The following is a 22,207-nucleotide window of genomic DNA, read 5'->3' as shown; positions in this document are numbered from 1 at the left end:
AATAGTGTGGGGTGGTGGAAGGGGGATGCCACAAAGTGACGGCAACAATTTAGAATACCAAAATGTAATGGGGGCTTTATTTACATTGAATTTAAATATTCATACTATGTTATGCTTTGCATAACAGGAAATTACTGGGTTAAATTTTTATGAATGGTGACAGCACAAATGAGATAAATTAAGTGAGAATGTTAATGGGATTTTATGGTGCATCCCCATGTACGAATCAGAGAGATAAACGGGAGAACTGCGGGCAGTGCTGTGTTTTGCCCCCCAGTTCTTTTGAGTTCTGCATGGCTGTTTGTGTAACTTTTGTCCTTTGTTGCAGCAAGGCCCAAATGACATGCTGTAAGAGAACTTCATGGATGCTGCAAGAAATAGGTGTACTAATCCATGTTCATGTATGCAAAGTACCACCTGCAGAGAGAGGTGGCCAGCTGCATCTCTGCATGAGCCCTTTTTCAGTCAACCTCCACAAGGAGGTACCTCAGTTTGCATCAAGTGAGATTAGATTACTCTTCCACTCCTAGTTACAGAGACATGGTGAATTATCTTCCTCTCACAGGAAGCACCTGTTACTTCACACCAAGAATTCTTGATTCTGACATTGATCCCCCTTCTGATCAGGAAGCGTGTCCAGAACCAGTGACTCTGAGGTGGATAATTTTTACATCCAACAGCGATCAGAGTGCCAGTGGGTATGGTTCAGGCATATCAATGCTATTAGTTGCTGTTCCATGAAAAAGTCAGGGCAAGCTGTCCTTGGGTGTGCTCGCATGCTCCCTTCGCTCTTCCCTTCACACATGACTTAATCATTAAAGACTTCAGCCTAGTCTTGTCTCTGACATACTTGTGTTCGGGGGCGGGGGAAAGGGAGAAAGAATCATGTTGCTTTGGTGTGGTCTTCTGTTCTATGGGTTCAAAGGGAGAGAAAAATATAAATTAACCCCTTTTCCCTCTTTTTCTTTTTTAATCAACAAAGGAGTAGCAACTGAGCCACAAACTATGGTTTCCTCACTTTGTGAAACAGCTTTAGAATCCTGGATGAGCAGAAACTACAATTTGTTGAAGGGTATAGCAAACTATTGGATTACCATTAAAATAGAGTGAAAATCAACCGCTCTCAACGTCACTGTTCTGGGTGTTGTGGCCTACTGGAAAGAACAAGGGAGCTCAGAAGCAGAAACTCATGAAAGGACACAATAGGCAACCTTATCTGAGGGCAAATTAAGGGCTGTGTTAAGGGATCAGGGGTCATTTCATAGCAGGAGCTCCTTTGCATATTAGGCCACACACCCCCTGATGTAGCCAATCCTCCAAGAGTTTACAGGGCTCTTTTTTGTAAGCTCTTGGAGAATTGGCTACATCAGGGGCGTGTGGCCTAATATGCAAAGGAGCTCCTGCTACGAAATGACTCCTGATTGGGATTAAATGCTAGGCCAGCTTGATGAAGAGACAGGTAGGTCTACTGGTGACTGGAAGTATCCATGTGATTCATGCAGAGGTACAGCAGGCTGCCTCCTCTGTGGGTGTTATTTCTCAGCCTGGTTTGTACGGTATATGCAACTGAATCACACCAGTTTGCCTCTAGTTTTAGGCTGCAGTAAACTCTGAGTAATAGTCTTCTAATGAAACTTCCTTCACTGATGAGTATCCATCATCGCCCTCTATGGGGGTAGACTCCTTTGGTCCATCCCAGTGGCATAGGATCAATGGCATTTAACTTACTGCTGCTTTTATATAAAAGTAGTAGTCTGCTGAACGTATAAATATGTGTTCAGCATATAAACTGTTTGGTTTATATTGACATGGTTCAGATGTAATGGCAACCCAAGCTCAGAAGTAGCACCTGCAGCGGAGGCTGCTCACTACATCTCTGCAGGATTTATATGCATATTTAAAACCTAGACCTTACCTCCTGTATCCACCTTAATTCAATTGTATTCAAATGTATCTGTCTTTTCCTCTCTCCATCTGTGGGTGCTCTGGTTGTTTTACTTTTTAAAATGTGAGAACACTTGTCTGCAAAAGTCATATATAAATATTATCATCACTGTTTTGAATATTGTTAGCTCTGGCTGCCAAAGGCAGCTTGCAAACCAGATCAAAATAAATCTTACTAAAACAAAACACCTATTTCACCCTTGGAGGGGTGAAGTGGAAATCTTCAAGGAAGTACAGTGAAGTTTGGATCAGAGGTAATACCAGACCGTGAGTCGTGACTCAGTGCTATGTGGAGAATCCTTGGGATCTCCCCATTCTATTTGCTTCCATTCACAGAATGGCTTCCACTTTCAATCAAATAATATTTTGCTGTTGTAGCTGAACCAGCAAACTATGGCTTTGCACATGCTTGCAAATCAGGATCGCAAGCCTTTTTTTAAAATTGGAAACTACCTCAGACAAATTCAGGAGGGATGGAATATAAATATTTTAATTAAATGAATGCAAATGCCCATGCATGTGGGGAGGCTGAGGAGGGGTCATGGAGCCCATTGAGCCCTCAGATTTGTTCCTATACTAGAACCTGGGCTTGCCAGCACTGACTGAAGCTGTTACAAGAAAAATCCCCCCACCCCCTCACCCCACACACATGATGCAGTGCAGGAAGTGTTATGTACTTGGTTTTGTTTAATAGGCTTGTTAATATTTTCATGTTATTTGCAATGAAATAAATGTGCCCTTATATTTATATAGGTTATTCATATGGAATTAGTATGAGGTATTTATAGTCCTTTGCATGCCCGCATTGTATAGTTAGGCTTCCTTCCAAGAAAGCGTGCACAGAATAGCAGCCTTTGAAGATGAGCAATTTTTATCAAGTAGGATAAAGCGGCAGTGGTGGAATGGTTTGTAGTACTCTCTGAGATCCAGAAGTCATTAATCTGTTTCTGGGATTAGAGTGTCTCCCTTTTTCTTTGTCTTGCTTACACTGGGGGCCAGAAGGATTTGTGTTTACTTGCATCTCCAGTGGTCTAACTCATGTCTATTCTGAAACAGCTGTATTTTTTTCCTAGCAAAATAATTACATTATTTTATATTAGTTCTGTATTTAACTGACTTGTTTGGGGGGGAAGGACAGATCTATTGCCACGTTTGATAAAGGGGATTTTCCAGTTACTGTGAAAAAAAGGTGAAAATTGTAGGTAGCTATGCTAATTCAATCCTAATGTGGATTGCCCAAGCTAGTCCTTGTATCATCAGATCTTGAAAGCTAAGCATGGTCAGCCCTGATTAGTACTTGGAACAGGAGGCCACCAAGGAAGTTCAGGGCTGCTACACAGAGACAGGCAATGATGACAGGTTACTTCTGTTAGTCTCTTGCTTTGAAAACCTTATAGGATCACTGTAAGCTGGCAGCGACTTGATGGCAGTATGTACCACCATCATGCTAGTCCTGACCTGGGTAGCCCAGGCTAGCCTAATCATGTCAGATCTCAGAAGTTAAACATGATTGGCTCTGGTTAGGACTTTGATGGATTGCTATTCAGAGGCAGGTAATGATAAACCACCTTTGGTTGTCTTTTGCCTTGAAAACCCCATTATCCTGGGATTGCCATGAATAACTGCAACTTGACTGTCAAAAAACCCACTGATCTTTTTTTTTGGGGGGGGGGGGTGGCATCCAGAAACAATAGTGAATAACTTTTATTAGCACTCAGATGGTATCAGGGAGTTGCAGGGGGCAGGTGTCCTGGAATTTTTCCACTGTGTTGGCTGGGCAGTGGTCCTCACTGGGTATGTACTGTCTATAGCCTGCTGACTTTAGCTACTTCCTTTTCTGTCCCCACTCCTGAGCTGCCCCCATTTCTTCTATGAACTATTCCCAGTGAAGCATCTCTCCTGGTGCAACTGGGCCAATGTCACTTCCATGTTTACATCCAGGCTCCCTCCGGCCGTTGTGTTTCTCAATGGGATGCCATAATTTGCCGAATTGCTTTTGGAAAACACCAGGAGATTGTTACCAATTTTGGTAGACTCTCAGCCAACCTGGCAGATCAGCAACCTTACCAAGACTAAGTTGGGATGTTCTGTGCAATGCCTCATTTCTTTTTGGATTTAGTAAATAGAGGACAGGAGCATTCCTTCACCTATTCTGGCATCCCTTTAAGTAGCTGAGAAAAAGGATGTTTGTTTGCTTTTTTACAGGCATGGGAGGAAGGCAGTGAGTCGGGTTTTCTAGGAGGAGAGAGGAGAAACTAGCTTTGTGATATCTGCAGGAGCCCAGCTGGCAAGTCACCAAGTTTCTAATAACTACCCATAGCCTTGACTTGGATAGTCCAGGCTAACCCAGTTTCATCAGATCTTAAGAGCCAAGCAGGGCTGGCCCTGGCCAGTATTTGAATGGGAGACCTTGTGGTCATGAAATGGAAGCAGACAGTGGCAAACCACCCCTGAATGTCTCTTGCCTTGAAAACCCTACAGGATCACCATGTCAGCTGTGACTTGACATAATTTTCCACTACTGGGGACCTGGACACTTGCATCCCTGACTTAAAACTCTTCTCTCCTCTCACTCCATTTGTGATCTGAAACGAGGGTTGCCAGGTCTGTGTTAGAAAATACCTGGAGACTTTGAGAGTGGATCCAGGAGAGGGCAGGGTTTGGGAACGGGAGGGGCCTCAGCATGGTACAGTGCCATAGAGTCCGCCCTTCAAAGCAGCCATTTTCTCCAGAGGAGTTGATCTCTGTCAGCTGGAGATCAGTTGTAAAAATGGGAGATCTTCAGGCCCCACCTGGAATATGGCAACCCTATCTGAAACTAGAACAGGAAATGCATCATCTCTGCTCCCTAAAAGTGGGGCAAAGTTGTCTTGGGGTTTTGTGTTCTTTGCATTTAGGAAAGAAGAAAACACCCCCAAACTCCATTTGTTTCTATTTTGTCTAATGTTTTACATTGTTTGTTAGGAGGTGAGTCAATGACTTGAATTAATTCTAATTACTACAGAGACATATACTGATTGAGCAAATAAAGAAGTAAGCTCATTTGCACCAAGGCCATCTAATTAAATGCTAACTTTGAATAAGCTGGATGTGCTTGAAAGATTAATTTTTAGGAGGTTTTTATGACTCACTAAATAACGATTCAGTAAAATCTTTTGCATTATATATCATTAGGCCATCTAATCTTAAAGTGATATAACATTTAGTCACCGAACTCTATTGTATAGGAAGATGCAGTAAATTATTATTATTAACAAATTAATCATATTTTTTTCTCTGCTTTAGGAAATGTGTGCTTTATTTTGCTGCTATGCCAAGCATTAAAAGCAGTCTCCAGTGGATAGTAAGTTATAGTGCCACTGGGTTTTGGATAGTGGAGAATTTGACTTGACTTGCCTACTTCAGTATGGGTGACTAGGGAATAAGGATCCCAGCATGTTAAGGAATAAATGTTATACGCCAAGAAGAGATTGGATTTATACCCCAATCTTAACTTGGAGTCTCAGAGCCGTTTACAATTTCCTTTCGCTTCCCCTCCCCACAACAGACACCCTGTGTGGTAGATGGGGCTGAGAAAGCTCTTTTGAGAAATGCTCTTGAGAGAGCAGCTCTGTGAGAACTTGTGACTGACATAAGGTCACACCAGCAGCTGCATGGAGAGGAGTGGGGAATCAAACCCAGTTCTCCCAGATTAGGGTCTGTGCTCTTAACCACTACACCAAACTGACTCTCCAAACTGACTCTGATTCAGTTGCCAAGGTCCACAGACAAGAGGCACTGGGTATGGGATTCTTGAGAATTTCAGTTTTGTTTTAAACCAAATATTGTGTTTCTGGCCCTTATGGATGCAAAACTGTGCTCAGACATCAGAGAGGTGGCTGAATAGCGTGTCGTGGAGTTGCGAAGGAAGGGGGCTTCTTGCAACTTCTTATCGCTCCTCATAATTGTCATGATCCGAGGCCTAGTGAGGCCTACGGGCTCCAGGGAAGTCAGAGTAGCTACAGGACTTCCATTTCCCAGGATCCCTTCTGTCCCTTTGATTGTGTAGGCAGCAGTTTTGGAGGGAAAATTTGCCCAGTGGAGACCAGAGGGCTTGGACCTGGAAGGAAAGAAGGAAGGAAGGAAATAAAAGGCCCAGCTAGAGATCGGGTTGCCAAGTCTGACTCAAGAAATATCTGGGGACTTTGGGGATGGAGCCAGGATACTTTGGGGGTGGAGTCAGGAGCAAGGTTGCGACAAGCACAAATGAACTCTGAAGGAAGTTCTGGCCATCACATTGAAAGGGACTACACTTCTTTTAAATGCTTCCTTGCTTTGGAAATAATGGAGGATGAGGGCACCTTCTTTTGGGGCTCATAGAATTGGACACCCTGGTCCAATCTTTCAGAAATTTGGGGGGGCATGTTTTGAGAAGAGGCAAAACAGCCCCCCCCCCAAGAGCCCCAGATAACCACTGATCAATTATCCATTATAACCTATGGGAGTATAATGGAGTGCCCAGAAGACCTTTTCCTTCCCCCCACACCTATTTTCTGATGACCCTGAAGTGGGGAGAGGGCCTCCAAACCAGGAGATTCTCTGCCTCCAATTGGGGATTGCAGTCCTAGCTCGAGAAAGAGGGATGTTCCAGAGACTGGGATGGAGAGGGGATGCAGTCAGGAGGGTTCCCTCATCCGGGGAAGAGTGAGTGTGTTAAAACCAGATGGAGGGAACATGTAGCTAATCATGTCAGGGCTTTTATTTTCTTTGCACCACCTTTACCGGGTTCCCCCCCCCCCACTTTCACTGTTGTAAGGTCCTCATGTCTCTTCACTCACAGATATAAGGTGTTTTGTTAAGAAGGAAGACACAAGGGTTGGGTGGGTTCTCTGGGTATCCACAGTAGTGGCAGCCTGTAGAGACCCTCCCTGGTCCCCTGCAAGTGTGACAATAATACATACAGTTACTTTCAGATTGTTAGTCCACTTGCTGCAGCATTGTGTACCCTTGACTGGCAACAGCTCTCCTGGGCATCAAGTGAAGAAGTGCATTTCCTAACACCTGCTATCTGATTTCAAGAGTTGCCAGGGATTTAATGCGGGACATTTTACATGCAAAATATATACTGTCCTCTGTTTCTCTCCCGGCCCCCCCCATGGGTACCAATTTTATCTGCAACAGGGTCAAGAAAATCAAAACCTGTCCTTAGTAAATAAAGTTATACTGCCAATATTCCACCTTCTTGGCCCTCAAACTGATAGCACGGAGCAAACTGCATTATCTTTGACACCACTATTGAAGAGGTGCACCACTGGGGTAATAGAAAGCGGTCTGGAGAATGAATACCTTCTCTAGTGGATTTTCATTAAGAGTTAGTATTAAATCTCTAAAGGCCTACTTTTTATTGCATGGTTGGAGTTTATGTTGGTTCTCTCCCTGCCAAAATCTCTGGTTTTATTTTTAATGCCAATTGATTTTTTTTTTTCTTGTACAGGGACTGAATAGCAGGTCCTAAAATTGCTCTGTGGGGCCAGTGGAACAGATCCTGGCTGCTGTCACAATTGTAGAATCCAGTGGTTTGTAATTAGAAAACCCTGGGAATGTTAGATTGACAGCCTAATCCTACTAAAGATTACAGAAACTCAAGGCTGGATATCTTTATCCCAGTCTTAAGCTGTCGCCCTTTGGGGGCCTCAGTAGCAGGGTGGATGAGTCCATACATGGTAATGTCATTCCAATTCTTTAAGGAGAGCCAGTTTGGTGTAGTGATTAAGTGAGCGGACTCTTATCTGGGAGAACCGGGTTCGATTCCCCACTCCTCCACTTGCACCTGCTAGCATGGCCTTGGGTCAGCCATAGCCCTGGCAGAGGTTGTCCTTGAAAGGGCAGCTGCTGTGAGAGCCCTCTCCAGCCCCACCCACCTCACAGGGTGTCTGTTGTGGGGGAGGAAGGTAAAGGAGATTGTGAGCCGCTCTGAGACTCTTCGGAGTGGAGGGCGGGATATAAATCCAATATCTTCTAAATAATCTCAGTGAAATTTGAGGGTATTTACATCTCTGAACAAGTTCCAGTTCCTCTTGCTTGTTTGGAGGGGGGGGGGGAAGAGAGAGAGAACCCCTAAATATAACAAATTCACTTTTTATACCCATAGATAACCTAGATTTCCTCTATGAAAATCAAACTCTTAAACTTGTAGAGTGTGAAGAAGTGCACTGTAGTCATTTCCACACATTAAAGCCTCTGCTGAAAGAACAGGATATTTTCCTCCAGGCCTATTGGCAACCCTAGCAGTGAGGTCTTCTGTTTGGTGGAACAAACTGAGACCTTCCCCCTCTCCCCCAAAAAGGTGTCATAGGGGAAATAAATAATTTGGAAATTCCCACATGTGTACCCAAATCTCTCCTTCCATGATTCTTTAAGCTTGCAGATGTTGAGCAGACCAATGCCCCTCGCTGCCCATCTCATTAAATATCTCTCAACTGGTCTCAAGGTTCCACGCCTTTTAAAGTTTATGCCAATAAAGGTATTGACTGACTGGCTGGCCTTTTAAAGTCCTCATCAGGCCATTCTCTTTTGATTAACAAATATTTTTCAGCAAATCAGGAGGGACCCTGGATTTGTAGTATTAGAGCAGGGGTGGCCAAACTTGCTTAGTGTAAGAGCCACATAGACTAAATATGTATATGCCAGATGTTTGAGAGCCACAAGACAGGAAGGAAGGAAGGCAAATGGGGGGAGGAAGAGGCAGAAAGAAAGCAACTTTAACTTAAAATGCATTGTCTAAACTGCCAGCTGGCTTGCCTTGGAGAAGTGATTTAAAGAGAGAAATGACTTCTCCAAGCGGGCCAATGGGGCAATGGGAACTTCAAGAGCCACATAATGGCTGATAACAGACGGGCAGTTTGGGGCGACTCAGAGATATCTTAGAAACTGACATGAAAAGCCCTTCCAAACGTGCACATCTGCCACCCGTCCCCATGCCATAATCACCCCATCCTCCAGTGTCCTCAGAGCATCTCAAAAAGCGAAGTGGTAGCAAATTTCTGAGCCACAAGCCAGTTGCCTCTTCGGTGTCTGAATGAGCACAGTGTACTAGTAGTTCTTGAGGAATCTGGGGCTTGAACCAGGAATTTTACATTCCAAGACCAGGACCAAGGATAAAAGTAGAAATTACAAGACATGCAGGGCTGCTAGTGAGAGCAGCAGCCCTACATCTGCCTGCTAATATCTGGTACAGAAAATGCACAGCATGATGTCATTGCACTTAGAATTCTGTAACTCTGGCAGCTTGCAGAGGGGCAGGTAGGCAGTGCAATGGCATCTCACTTTTGCTGTGTTGAGCCATACAGTGCCATTGTTTCCCTGGCAGCCATACATTCCTCATAATGTCTAGCTTGGCCTCCAGCACAAGTGTGCTTACAACCCAGAACTTGTCTTCAGACTGGCCGCAGTGGGTGATAGACCCTGTTTGTTCCACCAAACAGAAGACCTCACTGCTAGGGTTGCCAACAGGCCTGGGGGAAAATATCCTGTTCTTTCAGCAGAGGCTTTAATGTGTGGAAATGGAATTGGTTGTGCGCAGCCTGGTCAGCACTGCAGAATCTTGAGCCCGTTGCACTGCTGGCTCCTGCTTTTGTACCTCCTGCCAGCAGGGATATATCAGGCTTGGAGATAACATGCATCATCTGGGGGGGAATACAAACACCTTCCAACACAACATCCCATTTTAGCATGGCAGTCCACAGTCCCACTCTGGACCTGACAGTGACTGAGGCTTGTCGTTAACCCCCTTTTCTTTCATTTAAGACGAGACGATTGTAAGAAGTGAAACATTTAATGCTTAGTTCTGCTGATCTTTCGCTTTATGCACATCAGCAATTCAGCAGGCCCCATCCCTGTTCTGGTTGTATTTCCAGAGAAAAAGATTAATGATGATAAAACAGTGAATCCCCAATTCCACTTGAGCTTTCCCAGCATTCGGATGGTATAAATAAGAACCATAAATCTGTTGTTCCTGGTTACAGTATTCCCTTGGCATCCCAGCAGGAGCAAGGAATGGGTCCTTGGCCTTAGTGGGGCAAAAACAGTGGAGGAGGGAGAGGATCACTGTTGATATAATGTTAATTCATGCATCTTCTTTGTGGGGAAGGTAGAGAAGCAAGTGGTGTTATTTATTCAACTCCATCTCTTGCTTTCAGTTCCTACCCATGTTTCCCTGGCTGTCTTCCCCTCTGACAAACTGTAAACTCCTTGAGGCTAGGGGCTTGTCTCTTCTAGCTGTGAAATTCTCTAAAGCACCATGAATGTGGGTCATGCTGGAGGAGGAGAAAAAGGAACAATATTGGATTTATACCATGCCCTTCACTCTGAGAGAAGCCCCGTGGTGCAAAGTGGTAAAGCTACAATATTGCAGTCTGAGCTCTCTGCTCACGACCTGAGCTCAATCCCAGCGGAAGCTGGGTTCAGGTAGCTGGCTCAAGGTTGACTCAGCCGTCCATCCTTCCGAGGTCGGTAAAATGAGTACCTAGCTTGCTGAGGGTGAAGTGAAGATGACTGGGGAAGGCAATGGAGACCACCCCATAAACGTCTGCTGTGAAAATGTCGTGATGCGACACCACCCCAGAATCGGCAATGACTGGTGCTTGCACAGGGGAACTACCTTTACCTTTTACCTTCACTCTGAGTTTCAGAGTGGTTTATAATCTCCTTCCCTTCCTCTCCCCACAACAGTCACCCTGTGAGGTAGATGGGGCTGAGAGAGCTCTGAGAGAACTGCTCTTGAGAGAACAGCTCTAAGACAACTGTGGCTGAGCTAAGGTCACACAGCAGCTGCATGTGGAGGAGTGGGGACTCAAACCCAGTTCTCCAGATTAGAATGCACTGCTCTTAACCTCTATACCAAACTGGCTTTATAAAAAGTGCAGTATAGCGGTTAGAGTGCCAACCTGTTGACCTTTGGGTTCATATCCTTGCTAAGTATTGACGTTCACTTGGTGGTCTTAGGCCTGTCGCTTTCATCCACCTTAACCTACATCACAGGATGGTGGTTGTGGGTTTAAAATGGAAGAGGGGAGAACCATGTATACCACCTGAGCTTCCCGGGGGAGGTGGTGCAGGATAGTGAATAGATGATATGTTTATTTAAGCTGCAGACAGACCCGCAGTCCAAACTCTTGACAGCTTGGTCCAGATTAATTCCATTGTGCATTGATATACCATGCTGAAACTGCCGGGGCAAAGTAAATCCAGAAAGTCTGTGGCTTCAGTGGTGGGGAAGCTGGGAATGTTAAAACCTCTCTGCAGTTAAAAAATTACGAGTCGCTTAAAATAGCATCCCTATCCATCCTAGATTAAATGCTTCTCTCCCAAACACAAACTTTGAGCATCTTTATGCCTGCTACATTTCTCACTTTTTAATTAAGCCTTAATCTCCCTGGTGCTGAATAGATACTTTCTTTCTTTTTTTTTTGCTTCAAATATTACAATACAACCCAGTAGTATCCAGTTAATCCATATAGGTTGTCTCCCAGTAGCAGTGTTTCCAAAATTTTTGATACCCAGGGCACAGTGTTCTTCTGGATTAAAATTACAGCTACACTTAATTCCTACAATCAAAAAGAAGTGCACATTTTCTCAGTCAGTTCAGTTCCCTAAACAATAAAACGGCTTGCAACCGTGGGATAGCTCAGTTACTCCCAGTGCTACATGATTCCAGCAGCCGAGGAGAATTTCGCAGTGGAGCGGTTGTATACCACAGCGTTGTCTTTCACATAGGCCCTCTCAATCTCTAGGCATGCAGTATTAGCACACTATAAATCTGTAGCCCAGATGGGCATTGCATTGGTGCACTAAGATTGTACATGCAGTAGGATTGCATACATGGCAGCCCAGTTTTAAAAGAGATGCTTGGTGTGTACAAAATAGCACCAGTAAGATCTTCTTACCTTCTAGTTATCTATTTAAATTAGACCTCCTGGAGTCCTACCCTGCCCTGTTACATGGGTTGGAGGGTGAGGGATCAGGGATGAGGCTGTGCATTCTGGTTAGTGCTGTAGCATCTGGGAACCTTAGAATGGGCTGTATTAGGAGAATCCCTGTATGTTGTCAAGACAGCATTGCTGCCTATATATTGACAGAAAGAGGAGGAATGATTACTGCATAGTGCCTTCTCCAAGGGCATGTAGTATGGTGGCTTAATTTTACAAGGAACATTTCAGCTTCTATCACAAGAAAAGAATGAATCTCAGCAAGAGTTGGGACATCACCGCCCAGGAGTTTCAAATGGACCCATTCAGAAAAGTGAGGAGGTTTTTACCTTCTATTCAGACATCACTATAAACCATGGCTTGATCTCCATTAGTTAGTATGACTAAATAATCACTTCTGAACAGACAAATAAGGGTTTATGCACAAATCATGATTTGTTGCCAGTGCCTGGTAAACTTTAACTGTAGTTTGTTGTACAAATCATTGATTTATCATGCTGTCTGATTGCATCCAGTGTTTCCTGTACATTGATGGGTATTTTTGTCTGTGTACCAGGTGCAGTTTATACTTTAGGTGTACAACTGATCTGAGGTGTGATGACCACCTTATAACAGAAATTGTCAATGCAACAAACATGTTTTAAATAATTGCCATATGAATGTGCTCCAAGTGAAGCGAAGATTGGTGGCAGCTCCTCATTCAGCGTACATGGGTAGATGGCTTCACATCTGTGATTTGCCAAACAAGGCCTTTTTCTTCTGTTCTTCTTTGGAGACAGTGCCAGTGACAGCAGCCAGCATTACCAGAGACTGAGGTGGAGACCTCAGGGTGACTTTTCCAGATTCCAGAGGAAAAGGAAGTGGGTGGCAAGAAGCCCCCTCTCCTCCCTAGATGAGGGTGAGGTCCCAAGGGCAGTCCTTGCTTTTGGTTGTGATGAGTGCAAAAAGGGACCAGGCCAACACCTGCTCGGTGGGAAAATACTATGCTACATGAGTGGCCAATTACATGAAAGTATTAACATAGTGAAAGACCAAGAGGGTGGACTCCTGTTTAAAGAGGATTGGGTTCCCCTGAGCTTGAAGGTATGCTAGAGTAAGACGGTTGGATCTTAAGAAGCCTCTCGAGTCCGTGCAAGGGGCTTCTTCAACGGGAGAAGAGTGCCACTGCTTGCGGATTGGCTCTGAAGGGTCCAACTTGAAGTCTTTTTTTACCATTTGCCGGAGTGCTTCTGTCATGGATGTCATGGATCTTAATTTGTACCCTTAGCTACAAAAAGTGTGGGTCAGGGCCATGCCACACCATTATGAAGGCTATTTTTAGCTCTTTGTGGATATGTTCCTTTTCCCTGCAGGCTGGAGCTTCAGGTAAGCCCACCTTTCAATGGGGAAACCACTGTGATTTCATGGGAGCAGCAGTGCTGGATACAGGATTCAGTTTCCTGAGAACTGTAGAATCCATTTTTCTCCTTTAAACCAAGTTTTTAGCCCCTGTGGTTATGAAGGTAATGTTTGAAAGCAGATGGTCTGAGTCTAGTGAATGCTTAGCCAGAGGAGCTGTGGAATAAGATGATCAGTGGCTTTTTGTTGTCTTGCTTATCCCCTTCTCCTCCAAACTACCATGAGTAGAATAAATTATGTAAATGAAAGGTATTGTAGAAAATGTACATAATTCATGCAAGTCATGCAGTTCATCTTGTTGCCGAATTTGGAACTACTTTGTTCTGTGCGCTAGAAAGTCACCATTCTTTGCCAAACAGCCCTGGCTACAGTGCTCCATCAGAGTGTCCTGTGCTGGGGTGGAATATAGCTGATTTGGTTTTGGCTGTATCTCAAACACAGATTGAATTCTCTCCTACCAACAGGGCCATGTTGGAACAACCGCCACCAAAAAAATTGACGTCTACCTCCCGCTGCACGCCAACCAGGACAAGCTGCAGCCCATGACTGTGGTGACGATTGCCAACGCCAAGGTGCATGACTTGATCGGGCTTATCTGCTGGCAGTACACGAGCGAAGGACGGGAACCCAAACTGAAGTAAGTCCCTTTTTCACCTCCATCTCTAATTTCTCTCTCTCTCTCTCTCTTTCCCTCCCTCCCCCCCCCCCCGCAGCCACTTCTGCATAATGAAATGGATTTCCACATCAATATTTTTTTTACAGATAAATCTTGCCAGAACACCTCCACATTTATCAATATTTCCTTCCAAGCTATGCATACATCTATATCTATTTCTCTTTCAATTAAATTACTGGGTACTGTGTAATGACAAGCATATGAAGCCGGTGTTGTATAAATGAATCATAATTTTGAGATGCTCTTCCTTTTTGGGAGTCTTGTTTGTTTGTTTGTTTGTTTAAAAAAAGATAAATCATGTCAACTTCAGTGTCACCAACATGTGCTACATTTTTATGTCTGATCTGCTTTTTTAAACTACTCTTTAATCGCCAAGTGGGCCAAGTGCAAGATGCTTTCCCAAACTAGTAAATGAGACACGCTTTTCCTCTGCAATAAATTTGGAGCCCAGGGAAGGAGAGGAATCTGACACATTAACAAAAGACAGTTGGGAGGAAGGGCTTTATACAGGTCTGCAAAGTTCTGCATGTCCTGGAGAGAGTGGATGGAGAGGACCTTTCCTTCCTAACATTAGAACTCAGCCTGACTCCATTGTGATGCTGATGTTTAAACTGGGCTTTTGGCTCTCATCCTTGTAACACTGGCTGGCTAGATATCAGTCTTGTGCTTTGCTGGCACACATACATTGCATGCACAGCAGTTTTGCATGCGTTATAGACCTGTTTGCACTGAAATTCAGTGGGAGGGCAAGATGGCACAGCATTGTGGTTCTGTAAGGTCCTGTTTTCCCTAACTGATAACCACAGCATTTTTTTCTGTGACTTAAAATTGCAGGCTGTAAAAAAGGGGGCAAGTGGGGGGGGGGGTTCAGACTAGAAAAAAACCTGTTTTGTGGAGCATCATGGACATGGTGTAAATTTATAGGATTATGTTTGGTGTGGAGATGATGATCAAAGAGAACTTTTTGTCTTTCTCACCATACTAAAAGATGTGATTTTGGTTGTGTACAAGTGAGGCCCGCCCGCAATACTCACGGGAGGGGGGGGATCTCATCTCTCCCCACACTTTCTCTCCAGGCTTCTCTGCAGCTGCCAGACCCACTGACTTCCCCCTCCCTGCTCTTGGTGACTTGTTTGGAGCTGCTCCAGATGGGTGCACCAAGGCTTCCTCTCCAGCCCTTCCCCCTCTCGGTGGCTTATCTGGAACTGCTCTGGACAGGCTCACTGAGGCTTTCTTCCCCCCCACCCCTTCCTTCTCTCAGTGGCTCTTCTGGAGCTGCTCCAAGTGGGTTCACCGAGGCTTCCTTCCCTCCCTCAGTGTCTTATCTGCCTGCTCCAGGCGAGTTTGCCAAGACATCCTTCCTCCCCTTCCCTTCAAACTGCATCCAGGCCTGGAACAGGAGCTGGCATCCTCCGCCACAGTGGTTATGTCCAAGCAGCTGCCAGCAGGACTCCCGGAGCTGTGCCACCATTGCTTCTGAACTCAGCGCAGCTCCCCTGTCCTGATGCCAACTGCCAAGGTGTTTTCTCGGCGCTTGTGCAGAGAACATTAATCTGGAAGGGATTTAAATACCCCTGTATTTTTTTTTCAATTTTCATATTTTTCTGCACACCTAGGGAGTGTATTGTGCAAACAGGTCTATAACGCATGCTGAAAAAATCTATTTATCCTCCATGTGCCTCCATCTGCAGAAATAAGTATCTGCACATAGGGGGTGCAGTTGGGAATTAGATATATAGATGTTTCAATTTGTTAGGAGCCTTGGTGCCTTTCATGGAGGCAGAAAGAAAGGATATACATTTTTTTAAATAAGTAAATTAAAATAAATACTTGTTCTAGTATACATACACAGTCCCACAATGTTTCGCTGAACTGCACCCCACCCTTAGTGAGCGGCGGTTTTCAGTTCCAGACAAGGGTCACTAAGGATTTCAAAGTGCTTTTGGTGGGGTGTTTTGCTTTTTGACCAGGAGCCACTGACTCCACTAATGGCACATTCAAACACCTGTGTATGAAATACACATTCCTTCTGTCATTCCTCAGTGACTCTCCTTTCCACCCACTGGACTTATTTCCTCTCCCAGTTTTTGAAATTCTGTCACCTTTTATCTCCCCTTTCCTTTTGAGATCTTGGAGAGGAGTACATATTTCTTCCCCTCCAATGTTCACAATAAGACTGTAAGACACAATAAGACTGTAAGATAGTCCTCTTCCGGTTGGCATACAACTGATCGGTACTTGAAAATTTCGAATAGAAGGCTGTAGTGTGGTACTTTGGTAAATGGCTTTGTTTTACTGCTTTTACTGGTTTATTGTTTAAATGTTGTAAATTGATGTATTTTAAAACTTAATCCTATGTTAGAACTTTTGTGTTGTGAGCCGCCCTGAGCCGCTTTGGTGGGAAGGGCGAGATATAAACGAAATAAAACTAAACTAAACTAAATAGTCTTGTGAGGTAGATTAGTTTAAGAGGGAGAGACTGACTGAAGGTTACCCACTGAGTTTCCTGACTGAATGGGGATCTGAACCAGTTGAAGTTCAGCATTTTAGCCACTGAACCAGGGTAGACCTCCCACACATACGGGAGTGGGAGTGGGAGGCAGTTTGATTCCAGACAGTGACACCTTTAAGACCAACAAAGCTTTATTTAGAATCTTAGCTTCTTGTCTGCAAGATACTCCCACAGATACAGGAAGTGTGCATGCATGCAAAAGCTTACACCTTGAATAAAACTCTTTTGGTCTTAAAGGTACCACTGGATTCAAACTTCGTTGTGTTGCTTCAGCCCAACACAGCTACCCACCCGAATCTATCTAGGGAGGGAATCATCTTTTGCTAGATACTGGTGGCTTGTACACGTTTAAACTATTACTGTCCTGAAGCTTAAAATTAATTTTCAAATACATTTACCAATGTGGGGAGGTCATAACAAATTCTCTCAACCCCACTGCTAGGAATTGGAGTGTTTACAGCAGCCGACAGACCGGGATTATCCCTTTGTTAGCCACCCATTTAGTGAATTTACAGGTTACATTAAGTTTAATGTGTCATTATTACCTGTTTGGTATAATAAATATCCTAGCAATGACAGTGTGCGGATAGATCATCCAGAGTTAGCACTCTTGGTGAGCTGAGTTGCAACCCAAGGTATGCGGATTAATTGGGAAAATTGCAAATCAGGTAGTTGGTGAAATAATTCATTGTCACATCCAATCAATAAACTTTGTAAATCAACTCATTTAATTCCACACAAAAAATGATCTATATAGATCAAGCGACCAATTAAACAATTAGCATGTGCTTTGCTATTAATTAATTTAAGCATCACTCATGCAATTAAAACTTCCAAACTTAAACTGCCGAGTTTAGAAACCTCAGCTCCTTGTGATCAGTTAGACCACCATCATCATATTGAAAGGAGGCAAAATGCCGACACCAAAGCAAAGATAATCAAATAAGTCCAGTAGAACGGACTGAAGGATATTTTTTAAAATTGTCATTTTAAAAGAACAAATGAGAAAATGTACAAGACCACCCAGGTTCAAATCCCCATCCTGCCAACTTAGCTGGGCAACCATGGGACAGTCACCCTCTCTCTGCCTAACCTCACAGCATGGTAGTTGTAAGGGTAGAATGAAGGCAGAGAGAACATTGTTGCTTTGGGTCCCTGTTGGCAAGAAAGGCAGGGTATAAGTATATAGGTGAACACCAAATTGGGGGGGGGGGGCATGAGCAGAGGATGAACTATTGGGAAATGCTCTCTTCCTCCCTTCCCATAAGAGCTGTAGGTTAAGGCTGCTGAGTGTGTTAGACGACTAGCTTCCTTTTCACCTAGTGCTCAACCTCACCAGTCTCCATCTATCCCAGTTACCCTTTAATGCTGAGTGCTAAATTCCCAAGTTAGGTGAGCAGACAGTAGCTATCTAGCACTGAGCCTGAGGAACAGCCTAGGGAAGAAGTCGCAGGTAGCTGTGTTGGTCCAAAGCAAAAGACACCTCTACTACAAAACTAAAAAAGTACAGCAATCAGTGTGGAAGTTCTCAGGTTCTCCAGGACTATTACATGGGTTTTGTTGTTGTGGAAAGTGTGCATTTTACACCCACACAACCCAGTGCTGTATTGTGAGGGGAGGGGGATACAATTATGTATGTGTGTCTTGCTGTTTCTGCTGCTGGTTTTGCCACACACCACTGCAGTTGTGTGGACACCACTTATCGGCAAAGGAATTCCCATGGTGGTGGAAACTGCCATCAAGTTGCTGCTGACTTTTGGCAACCCTGTAGGGTTTTCAAAGCAAGACAAACAGGTGGTTTGCCATTGCCCACAGTGCTTTTTTTGTAGAAAAGGCACAGCAGAAGCTCATATGCATATTAGGCCAAACCGTTTGGCCTGGGAGCATGTGGCTGCTGCATGGCAGGTGAGGCCAGCCAGAGCCTTGGCCAATCCAGGTGGAGCTCTGCTCCTGTGGGCTCCTGTGGAAAAAAAGCCCTACCCATCTCAGCATAGCAACTCCAGACTTCCCTGATAGACTTCCATCCAAGTACTAACTAGGGCTTGGTGTTCTTCCATTCAAGTGCTAACCAGGGCTTGGTGATCACCATCCAAGTACTAACCAGGGTTTAGTGGTCTCCCATCCAAGCACTAGCCAGGGCTTGGTGATCTCCATCCAAATACTAACCAGGGTTTGGTGTTCTCCCATCCAAGCACTAACCCGGACTTGGTGGTCTCCATCCAAGCACAAACCAGGGTTTAGTGGTCTCCCATCCAAGCACTAGCCAGGGCTTGGTGGTCTCCCATCCAAGCACTAATCAGGGCTTGGTGGTCTCCCATCCAAGTACTAACCAGGGCTTGGTGATCTCCCATCCAAGTACTAACCAGGATTTGGTGATCTCCCATCCAAGTACTATCCAGAGCTTGGTGGACTCCCATCCAAATACTAACCAGGCTTGGTGGTCTCTCATCTAAGTACTGACCAGGGCTTCTGAGATCCAATGAGATCAGGCTAGCCTGGGCCATCCAAAGTCAGGGAATTCCCTTATCCATGACTAAAGAGCCTCGTATTGCTGCACAGATCTCATTGCTGTAGATGAAACTCAGAAGAAAGAAATGCAAAACTGGCCCTTGCACTTCTCTGCCAAATCTGTTGGCACGGGGGGGCGGGGGGCGGCAGGCTGTGGCCCCATAGCAGGAATTAAATTTGTTGGCACAAGGAGGGGCTGTGGCCCCATAGCAGAGTTCATACTTGACATGCAGAAAGCACTAGGTTCAGTCCCTGCCATGTCCAGTTAATGGATCTCAGATAACCTTAGCTTGAAATTGGGGTGGGGGTGGGGGGAGGATCTGCTGCCAGTGAGAGTAGATAATCCTGGACTGGGCTGGCAAGGTTTTTACTTTATAAGGCAGTTTCACCTGTTGACCTTTTGGTTTCTTTCAGTGACAATGTCAATGCATACTGTCTCCACATTGCTGAGGATGATGGTGAAGTGGACACAGATTTTCCACCCTTGGATTGCAATGAACCTATTCACAAGTTTGGCTTCAGCACACTGGCATTGGTCGAGAAATACTCATCACCTGGCTTGGCTGCCAAACAGTCGCTCTTTGTCCGAATGTAAGTTCATATTTTCTGCTTTACCTGCACCCCTGGGCCCCAGTCTTTCCCCTCCTCTGCTCAGGTGCTTCCTTTCTTAACCACTGGCAAGGCAGTGAGCAATAGAGAGAGAGTGGGCGGAGCTTTATTCCTTAGGTGCAGCCATCCTATCATAGAATCATAGAGTTGGAAGGGGCCATACAGGCCATCTAGTCCAATGCAGGATCAGCCTAGAGCATCCTGACAAGTGCTTGTCAACCACTGCCTCAAGACTGCCAATGAGGGGGAGCTCACCACCTCCCTAGGTAGCTGCTTCCACTGTTAAACAACTCTTGGTATAAAAAAGTTTTTCCTAATATCCAGCCAGTACCTTCCTGCCTTTAATTTAAACCCATTTTGTGAGTCCTGGCCTCAGCTCCCTGCCCTCCTTAAAGAGAGCAATCATGTCCCCCCTCAGTCTCCTCTTCTCCAGACTGAGCATTCCCAAGTCCTCAGCTTTTCCTCGTAAGGCTTGGTCTCCAGGCCCCTGATCATCCTTGTTACTCTTCTCTGCACCCACTCCATTCTGTCCACATCCTTTTTGAAGTGAAGCCTCCAGAACTGCACACAATACTCCAGGTGCAGCCTGACCAATGCAGTGTACAGCGGGACTATGACACCTTGCAATTTGGATGTTATGCCTCCATTGATACACCCCAATATCACATTAGTCTTTTTTGTCACAGCATCACACTGGCTGCTCATACTGAACTTATAGTCCACCTGTACCCCAAGATCTTGTTAACACACACTGCTACTCAGGAGCGTATCCCCCATCCAGTATGTGTGTTCCTTAGTTTTGTTACCCAGATGTAGAACTCCGCACTTATCCTTGTTAATGCATCTTGTTCACATCCACCCACTTTTCCAGCATGTTCAGATTTTGTTGAATTCTATCTTCTTGTGTTTTCGCTGCTCCTCCCAATTTTGTGTCATCTGCAGGTTTGAGTAGCCCCTCCACACCTTGTTCAGATAATTTATAAAAATATTGAAAATATTGAAAGCAGCAGGCCCAGAACTGTGGCACCCTGCTGGACACCTCCCTGGCATTCAAATGAAATGCCACTGATGGCTACTCTTTGAGTATGAGTCTCCAACCAGTTCCCTGTTCACCTAACTATCCTAGAGTCCAGTCCACAGTCGTAACCATTCCATTCCCTTGTTACTCCCCATCTGCCTTGCAGAAGAAATAACTTCAAAGCAAAAAGTTGGGAGGAATAACAGTGGTGGATGATTCAGGATTGTTTAGGGTTGCCAGCCCCCATGTGGGAGCGGGGGATCCCCTGCTCACCACTGGCCAGCTGGCTAGTGGAGAAAAACCCAGCCCCCAACAGTCATGAGCCCATGGGCCATCCTTGACATCACAGTGAAGTGACGTCATCACACCAGGATGTCATATGGTGACACTTCTGTATTTTGGGCAAAACTAATAGAATTTTGCCCAAAATACCATAGCATTGCAGCCTGATGTCTGTGGTGTGATGACAGCACTTTTACGTGATGCCGTCAAAAGGGACACTGTGTGCAGCAACATCGCCCTGCCCCTCCATTCCCAGAGAGCTCCCTCCCATCCCCCACCAGCACCAGGTAAGGACCTGGCAACCCTAGGACTTTTAATAAGATCATCATCAAGAAGGGATCCCCTCCTGCCTCAGACCAGTGGTTAAGGTATTTCCCCCAGACTGTCTGAAATCTGTATGAAGAAAAGCAGGAGTCTTCAGTCTGCATAAGTTATGGGGAGTACTATATGCCTGTGTTTTCTTATGCATTATTTTTATCCTACCCTTCTTCCAAAGAGCAAATTATGCAAATGTAAATGTAATGGCTTGTTGTACATAAGTGCTTTTTCCATCCCTCAGCTATGCTGGACACTGCTGCTTGCTTGCATCATCCCATCCCTCCCCTTCCCATCTCTGCCACCAGAATTCTAGCTCAGACTTACCTCTCTAGCTTCTGAGGTTTTTGCAAGGCCCTGCTTCGTGTGATTTCAAACTTATCTCTCTAAACGTAAGGACTGGAAACTTTATAAATCCTTAGGATGGTGACTTCTGTGCTAGGTCTTTCTGATTGCTGATATTCAGATTTTATGCAGCCCCAGCTGTGGTGTGTAACAAGCAGGGAAACGGGCACAAAGGTGATTTGGCAAAATGGATCAGATGAAGGTATATGGTTCTGACAATTGCAAAAGTTCTTTATTTGTTGTTCAATTGGTACTAAAGTCATTCCTCCGGTTTACTTTGCATGCATGTGCAAGAAAAGTATTATAAGGAAACCTGGGAACTGGAACCTCAGGTGGACTTCACCCTTCTTATGGCATAAGGCTATAGGGTGAGTTGACCCACCCCACAATTTAAATTGAACAACACTGAGCCGTGGTTCTTTAAAAGTCAGAGCTCTGGTTAAAGAATCTGCTTCTAGTTAGGCTTGTTTTGAAGAGCCCAATCGCATCACAGCATCAGAAAGCAAAGTTTGTGTTGGCACGGGTTTAAATCTTGCCAGGCTTCAGCCGCTGAATACCCCATCTGTGAATAGCATATGAATATGGGGTATGTGTGTGTCAAAATGTCCTTTCCATTCTGTGGGCATTGCAAACAT

The 22,207-nt window shown here is 44.8% G+C and overlaps 1 protein-coding gene across 2 annotated transcripts in view; it reads left to right on the top strand.

Moving 5' to 3' along the window:
• MAPKAP1 (MAPK associated protein 1) overlaps positions 1-22,207 on the top strand; it is a 214,488-nt gene that overhangs the window by 94,461 nt on the left and 97,820 nt on the right. For both annotated transcript variants that reach the window (XM_060250673.1, XM_060250674.1), the window contains exons 5-6: positions 13,772-13,944; positions 19,418-19,594. In XM_060250673.1, the coding sequence (XP_060106656.1) occupies positions 13,772-13,944; positions 19,418-19,594 (350 nt within the window). The remainder of the gene's footprint in view (positions 1-13,771; positions 13,945-19,417; positions 19,595-22,207) is intronic.

The sequence above is a fragment of the Heteronotia binoei genome, chromosome 12 (assembly GCF_032191835.1).
Source record: "Heteronotia binoei isolate CCM8104 ecotype False Entrance Well chromosome 12, APGP_CSIRO_Hbin_v1, whole genome shotgun sequence".
Classification (NCBI taxonomy): domain Eukaryota; kingdom Metazoa; phylum Chordata; class Lepidosauria; order Squamata; family Gekkonidae; genus Heteronotia; species Heteronotia binoei.
The sequence above is the reverse complement of the archived record's forward strand: the minus strand, read 5'-3'. Positions and strand labels throughout refer to the sequence as shown.